Here is an 8,314-nt window from a genome sequence, read left to right as displayed (position 1 = left end):
TTAAATGAAGACGATATTTTTTATTAACAAAGATAAAAAACACGGTGCGTTCTGGCGTACATGTGAATTTATTAATTGGCTTGCTTTCCTCGAGAAGTCTTCCTGTCAACCAGCTCTCTTGAGATCCTGTTTAATACTGTTAAAATACAATATTTCTCACTTAACAAGAAACATCAGATTTACCCATTGCGACTAGTGCTCACATGTGACTGGTTATTCTCATTTACAACAAGGTAGGCCGTAGCCTTGAAATATCATTTGGCCTACTGTTGAAGGACACTGTTATCGACAATCTTGCATAACATGCAGTATTACAGCAACTCATCCGTAGCCAGCACAGGAATAATATCTAGAGAACAAAACAACAAAGGCAGGAAGAACGAAGCCATCTTAACGTATTTCTGAACCACGCGTTATGCAAAATTGTATCGATTTAGAATAAACGAAAATAAAAAAGTCTGCAGTAAAATGAAAAGATAAAAACATATGATACGCCTACATACTACAACATACGTTGCTAAATTTCTTGAAGGTTTTTGTTTTCTTGTAAAAAGATTGTGGATTAAAAACATTCATGGAGAAAAACAAACTTGTATCAGTAGCTCATTATCTGTAATAGGCTTTGTGTTAACCAGAAAGACAAAACTGCTAGAACAAGACAAGTAGTCTTTTTAAAGATTAAGTGATTTCAGTTCATAGATATATGTTTATTGTAACCTGTCTAACATTAACGCCCCCCAGTGGCACAGCGGTATGTCTGCGGACTTACAACGCTAGAAACCGGGTTTCGATACCCGTGGTGGGCAGAGCACAGATAGCCCTGGTGTAGCTTTGTGCATAATTAAAACAAACAAATTAACATAGATTTATTTTTTCGTGTAATATTGTTTGATATTTGCTAGAAGTAAATATGAATGCGCGTGTTGCTCTTACAATAACAAAAATATAGTAAAATGAATTAATGAAGAGTTAAACAAAATATGATTATTATATAATCCTAATTTAAAGCTTTTATATTTTTCTCGTAATATAGCCATTACCAATTTTGAATAACAGACTGAAAAATTTGTTTTTGTTTGTTGAATTTCACGCAAAGTTACTTGAGGGCTATCTTATAAATATTAGAACATTATATTTAGATCTTTTTGTTTTGAAACTGTTGATACAGTTACAGCTGCTTTGTTATCAAGAGGTTAATTCAAGCTAATGTGTTATTTTATATTTGAAATATTTAGTGTTCCATACTATCAGATGTCAGACAGAATGCTCCGAAGAAAGGGCTGATTACTGTGCCAGTATTCTAATTCCATTTAACAATTATAATGCTCTGATTCCTTAAATGCTGAAGAACTTGAAGAATATTGCAGGTAAAAAATCAAAATAGAAAGGGCATAAAGCAACAAACATTTTTACCCTATGAAAGCTTTAGAAAATCCTTCACTGCTTTTTACTTTTATAATGTAAAACTATGCAAAGTAAATTATTGTTTTTGAATTAAAAAGCAACTTATTTTATAACAAATGTGATTGTTTGTCTATTTACTTTGTGAAAATCGAAGTAGATAAAATGTTTTATCAATTTTTCAAAATGCATGCATCATAGCATTAATTTTCTTTATGTCTAGGTGAAGTATCTTTCAAATTATTAACTTATATATATATATATATAATTTTTTTATTCATACTGAATAATTTATGTTCGATATCTATGAGAAAGGGATAACTAAAATTTCAAAACCATTTTCTTTCCCCAAAACTAGCTGGATGATCTTTATAAAAAATGGAATTTTAAGTTAACAGAATAGCATATCATTACTTTTTATTTATTTCCTCAAGTAACTCAGATTTACTCAGGAGTAAAATTGATAGAGTATATAAAATGTGGTTAGCATCACTTTACGAAACAACAACTCTATCAATGTTATGTGTAAAAACAATTCTGATTATTAATTCTTCCATTAAATCTGTAGAATCTAGTATAAATAATAGTTTCAATAATTATACTTGTCATAAGACATTAGTATTAGACCTATTGTATTTTTAAAAACTACACTCTTTATATAGTCCCTTAGGGTTTTCAAGAATTGGAAGAGTTCATAATAATAGTATTCCAACCACAGTATACTTGCTATATCCATTGCCGACAACGCTTTTGCTCAATGTTGTGTTTGTTATATCCCAGCTGGCCTGACGGACTCTGGATTAGGAGAAACAACAACAGATATGGCAAATATACTGTGGTTGGAATACTATTATAATATGCTCTTCTAATTTTAAAAAATCCTTAGGTACTAGATCAAGAATGTAGTGTTTAAAAATGTAATAGGCCTGACACTAATGTCTTATGCAAGTATAATTATAATCATGCTTCCCCGACTTGTAAAAAGCATTCACACCTTAACAAATGTTTCCAATATTTCTGACTCATAGACAACAGAAAGAAATGGAAGAGTGTGTCATAGAATATTCAGACTTGTGCATTGATTCATTAGTTCGGCAGTTATCTCAAATCTTTATCCAGGGTGCGATAAGCCAAAACAAAGAAAGATGCGAGAGAAGAGACAGTAAGTTTGATTTACCATAACTCTGGACAGCTGGTTATTTGTTTCGAGTATAACGTTCTCAGCTATTAACCTTAATATATTTGCTTACCATAATTAAATAATTTGATGTTTTTGTGTTGAAAATATTTTGGTGCTAACGATATTACCTCCTGGTGGTCAGTGGTAAGACTGAGGGTTTATAATAGTAAAAATTAGATTTCGATACCTACTATGGGAAGACCACAAGTGTGTATCTTTATACTTAATAACAAACAAGGTAAACGGTAACATTTACATGATTGAAATGGAAAAATAATTATTTCAACCATATAAAATGGCATAAAAATCTACTTTATACATATAAGTTAGGTATCATGTTAAAAATAAACATTTTCGTACCACCTAAACATGTCATTACTAATCCAATCATTGTTATGAGTAATTGGTATATTTTCTTGATTTATTTGCCGCAGATTACTTGAAGAATGTCAAATGTGTAGAAAAGATTTTCCAGCCATTAAGAGGTTGTATGAAAAATTTTATTCTTGATCTAGAATTGGTCTCTATTATTGACATTGATTTGTTGATTCCGACTATCTGCTGGTAAGTATTTCAACAACTTATGGTTTTTAATATTACTTCTTACTTGATGAGGTGATTAATTGGCATGCACACTTTACTTATACTAAATAGCTGTGGTCCCTATACTTTAGTTAGTATTAAAACAAAATAACCGAACCAATGCAGTTGGACAGCATTAGTGTCAGGTTGTATAGAGCTGCGATTCTTTACAGTAGGTATCTGTGACATGTTGACAATATATTTAAACAATAAACGGACAGCGCACAATCCACTTTTTTTGTAAAACAATATATTAAAAACAAGTTAAACGTATGTACAAATATTCTTTACACTACTGGTCATCACAGTTGTATCCAGAGCTTTAAATAATTGTCTCTTTTTTGTCAAAGTCCATACAGGCAGGTTCAATTACTTTAGAACATCTTTTAACAAGACAAATTATTCTCCTTTACTCTGTTATTACAATACAAGGCTGTGATACTCACTTTAAAATCACCACTATAACTGTTTGTTACTACAGTTGTATCCAGAGTTTAATAATTGTTTCCTTTTCGTCACATAGGTGGGTTCAATTACAAGCTGTGAAACTCACTTTAGAAACTGCTTGTTATGGCTAAACTCACATGCAGTCTAACTTCACATTTTTCACTTTTGCTTTCAATTTCACACTTACCTACTTTAACACTCGCACAATATAAAATAAATTACTCTCGTATTACACATAAAATGAACAGCCATGTATATCTAACAATTAGTTATAACAGTACTTAGGCACCCAAAGGATATTACGTCAGTGGATGCTGCCTGAGGGTTACATATTACATAACTATTATGTAATATGTAAAAGACCAGAGGATGCATTGCTAGGGTTCATATTTTCATGAAGTGGCACCAGAGGGTATTTTGATAGAGAAGGGAGTAGGATGATGAGGTCATCAGCACAGATAGTTCACGAGCGAACCCCCAGAGGGTGATGTAGATCAAAGTATTCCAACATGTCATTAACTTTATAGTCACAAGCAAAAACTTAAAATTGATATTTTATCTAATTTGTATAATGTTGTTTTACTGTTATCAATACTGAAAAGTTTTTAATTTTTATCACAATTACACTTTATAAGTAAAACTTACATTGAATCTCTAGTTCTTATCATTATCATCACATTTCTAGTTTTTGCTTACATATATAATTGTATTATGTATGTTTTACAAAGACAGGTGATGTTTCAATAGGTGGACAGAGTTCAACTTGTCTCGACTTATGCTTATAATTGTAATTTATATTTTTAATGATATTGCATGTGTTTTACAATAGTAGATGGTATTTCTATATATGTATAGTGTTACTGCCGAAAAGTTTTATCACATCTAATGTTTCATTTATATAAATATTGAATGAGACAGTTACATTAACATTCCATGGCCGATTGTGTTTTGAAGTATCGATCTTAGTACACATTTAATGTACTGACTATAGTGTTGCTTCTATATTTAATTTGTATGATATACATTTCATATTTCATATGGAAAATGCTTATCGCTAATTCATTTCTATAATTAATATATTGTATAACATCTATTTACCCTGAAAAAGATGCTTATTTACATCTTTAAATAATATACAATAATTTCATATTTAGCATTTTAAGTAGATTTTTTTGCTGAAATTTAGATTTAAAGTACCTATGTAAATAGTAATGTTTAGCCATCACTATTCTAGAAAATTATATTCTTACCTTTCTGTATATATTTTATTATGTTATGTATTAGAATTTCAAATAGCCTGAAATTGAGTGAAATGATACTTTAAATTTAGCAGTTCAATTGTACTTTGGATTTAGTAGTTAAGTAAAAGCCTATATATATAGTCAGTTTATGATATTTGCCAACAAGATTGATACACAGTTTTCTTTTATACAAATATGTTTTAATATACAAACAATAACACAATTTATAATAACAGTCATTACAAACAATGCTTTATAAACAAAAGTTTTACAAACTTACAAGCAATATAAAGTATTCTTCCTAGTCTGGAACTTCTTCGATATCTTATCGAGGGTTCAAGATGAGCGAGTTGATTACGAGTTGTTATACATTCACCAATGTGATTAGGTCTATGTTAATCATTTATCTTCAGTGACCGCTGGTCAGAGGTGGATGACCTATTTAGGTCATACTTATTAAAGGTAAGTTAGTATTATTCACACCGTATGTCACTGAGGCGGCATCCCTTGGGTGTCTAAGTATCGCTTTAGATACTGACAACATGTTTGATATGCATCAATACCCCTATATTAATTTTCATTATGAAGACTAGTATAATGAGAAACAAGAAATTTCGTTTCACAACCCGCATATTTAAGTATAATTACGCACTCTGAAGTTACTTATTATTTGTAGCATTTGAAAAACCTTACAAAGTTTCAAACATTCATATTATTATGGGCTATATTGATATTGTAAGCCATATTGTTATTATTTTAATGTTTTGTTAACTAGAGAGAGTTATTTTATATTATGTAATAATTGTGTAAAGTCTAGAAGATTTAGGCCTCTGAACTAGTTAACTAATTTTAACCCACTCAATCTGACATTTTTATATTTTACTAGTTTTGTACATACTACAGGAAGCTTCGAGATTCAACAGAGGCGCAAACTTTTAGTGAATCTTCTGGACATCACACAATTTTTATACAGTGTAAAATAATTTCTTCTTGTGGACTAAACATTAAAGTAATGAAAATTTAACCCACAACAATATATTAGCGGTTAATTTAATTTGTAGAGAATCTGATTTTTCTTTCTGTTTTCTTCAAGATTTATATTGTTTCAGTAGTGATCTGCCGTTAGTGTCTTTCAGTAACAAATTAAGTAATAACTTACATACCTTAAATACTTTCTTATTTATGAAAGCTCTTCTAAGTGTGTTTCCGAATATATACATGACATAGATTGTCAATTATATTGTTGTATAATTTGATATACTTTACTTTGTAAGACTTCATTAACCAAACTGTACTTAATGACTTGTAATTTGATTTTTATGTGTTAGAATATGTCTATTATACAGGACAGTTTGTAACGTTTACCTTTTGTAATTTTTCTTTTCCAACATTACTATAAAAGTTTAACACTTGAAATGCTGAAAACGCAATTAACACTGTGATATGATATTATATTTATAAGTAAAATTAATCATTGCATTCAGTTCTTTTGGAAAGTACCAGAAATGTTCCTTAGACGCAATCGACGCGTCATGCAATCCGAATGAAGCAGAATACTTTACTTCGTCAATAAACGGCTATAGTTCGGACTTAGTGGCAGCTATCTGTTTGGAATACGAACCAGGGTCATCTAGATGTCAAGAAGTCAAAGTTCCCAAAACGAACACCACATCATCTGCTTATTTGTCGATATTCCCTTCCTTGAATCGAGCCCTGAACCGTTTAGGAAACGAAGAATAGAGCATATAACTTCTGTTCCACTTTCATGACATACTAAAATAAAATTGAATAGTCTAATCAAAAGGAAGATCATCTGAATTACTAACCCTTAAATTATCGACTTATTTTTATGCTCATTACTATTGGTGGGGTCCATATATTACACTATCATATTGAGTAATTTTATGTTTTTGTCTATTACAACACTTAGTGTATAAAATTGAACAAAACAAAAGTGATGAAATCACTCGTTAACAATACATGTAGAATGTATATGCTACCCCAGCACTAATTAATTAGATTAACTATAATATTGATGGTATTTTTTTGCTTACGTTTTCTATGTGGCTCATATATGATTAGAAACCCTGTAACCAACAAAATCCTGGACCTACAAGTAATTTTATACGTAAACATACGAAAAAATTTTTTGTAAAACACCGATGGGGTCTATATATGGATCTCACCTGTAATTGTCGAGTTACATCTTGTGTATATAATTTAGTTTATAAACTGTGATCACACTGATCTATAAATTAGATTATGAAACACAAAGTTTAAAACTAAAAGCCAGTCGTTTTGGTTATGACTGTCGTCTTCTTCATTCCAGTAGTTTTAAATATGATTTCTGAGATGTTGAAAATAGGCTTAAAATTATAAAAGTCTCTCTCTACATGAATGAATTTAACAGTTCAGGGTACCTGTTAGCAGTTCTTAGTTTGTTTTAACACCTGGAATATTTTCCTTACATGGTAGAATGATTAACACACGGTAGACTACTTTGACTTCCACAGTTTCACTATTTTTTGCTCTTATTGTAAGAAGCTGAAGAGGAAACTTTAAACATTTTTATACACCGTGCTAAGATTTGGAAAAAAAAATATTGAAAAACATTTTTTTAATGTACACAATATCTATACTAGTTACCTTCTGGAACATAAGTAGTGTAAACAAACACATCAAGTTGAATTTTAGTACCCATCATCATCTTACCACATAAAACAAGCAGTAGTAAGATTTTAAGTGTATTTTTAAATTTCTATAGCACTTCAACAAAGTAATGATTTGTCTAATTAAAGCCCATAACATGAATGATTACCTGATGCAGTTTATACTTATATTTAAAGACACTATTACAGTATTGGCGCTGTAACTTCACCCTATAAAAATACCTTTCAAAACATATTTGTAGACAGCTAAAACGTTTAAACATTAGAACTGAGTATTAACCATTAAAATTATATTGAATATTTAAATTAACATAAAGCTCCAATCCTTATTCATGGATCATCTGAGAATTTTTATAGTTCATATTGACTGCTGAAAGGTATATTATGGTGAAACGGGAATTAATTAAAATCTAGAATTAAAGAATTTGACAATGACGTTAAATATGTGAAAATGCTATGGACCTGCTTGTCACATTTTAAATGAAAACACTGTATCTTCCGGGGAAAATAGTGACACTAAAACTAGTTTGTTTGTTTGTAATTAAGCACAAAGCTACACAATGGGCTATCTGTGCTCTGCCCAACACGGGTATCCGAACCCGGTTTCTAGCGTTGTAAGTCCGCAGAAATACCGCTGTGCCACTGGGGGGCGACACTAAAACTAAACAAGTGAAATGAGTTTTTGATCTGTTGAAATACTATTGGGAAATGACTACATCGTAGAATAACGTGAACTATAGATTAGTACACAATTCCTTATGGAATACCGCCTTTATTGTTTAATTGCAAACTTT

General features: G+C 30.5%; 1 protein-coding gene across 1 annotated transcript; it reads left to right on the top strand.

The window, feature by feature from the left end:
- The first annotated feature begins 1,236 nt into the window (after positions 1 to 1,236).
- Positions 1,237 to 8,308, top strand: LOC111083364. The gene is made up of 4 exons (XM_022379861.1): positions 1,237 to 1,367; positions 2,430 to 2,563; positions 3,016 to 3,145; positions 6,336 to 8,308. The coding sequence occupies exons 2-4, from the start codon at positions 2,443 to 2,445 to the stop codon at positions 6,589 to 6,591; spliced, it is 507 nt and encodes a 168-aa protein (XP_022235569.1). The 5' UTR covers positions 1,237 to 1,367; positions 2,430 to 2,442; the 3' UTR covers positions 6,592 to 8,308.
- The last annotated feature ends 6 nt before the right edge of the window (positions 8,309 to 8,314 follow it).

Source organism: Limulus polyphemus, unplaced genomic scaffold, assembly GCF_000517525.1.
Source record: "Limulus polyphemus unplaced genomic scaffold, Limulus_polyphemus-2.1.2 Scaffold9268, whole genome shotgun sequence".
Taxonomy (NCBI): domain Eukaryota; kingdom Metazoa; phylum Arthropoda; class Merostomata; order Xiphosura; family Limulidae; genus Limulus; species Limulus polyphemus.
The sequence above is the reverse complement of the archived record's forward strand: the minus strand, read 5'-3'. Positions and strand labels throughout refer to the sequence as shown.

Excerpts from the sequence above, each read along its gene's own strand:
- LOC111083364 (XM_022379861.1), top strand. The coding sequence starts at position 2,443 with ATGGAAGAGTGTGTCATAGAATATTCAGACTTGTGCATTGATTCATTA. Across the intron at positions 2,564-3,015 it reads AAGATGCGAGAGAAGAGACA|ATTACTTGAAGAATGTCAAA; the intron begins GTAAGTTTGATT and ends TATTTGCCGCAG. Across the intron at positions 3,146-6,335 it reads TTGATTCCGACTATCTGCTG|TTCTTTTGGAAAGTACCAGA; the intron begins GTAAGTATTTCA and ends CATTGCATTCAG.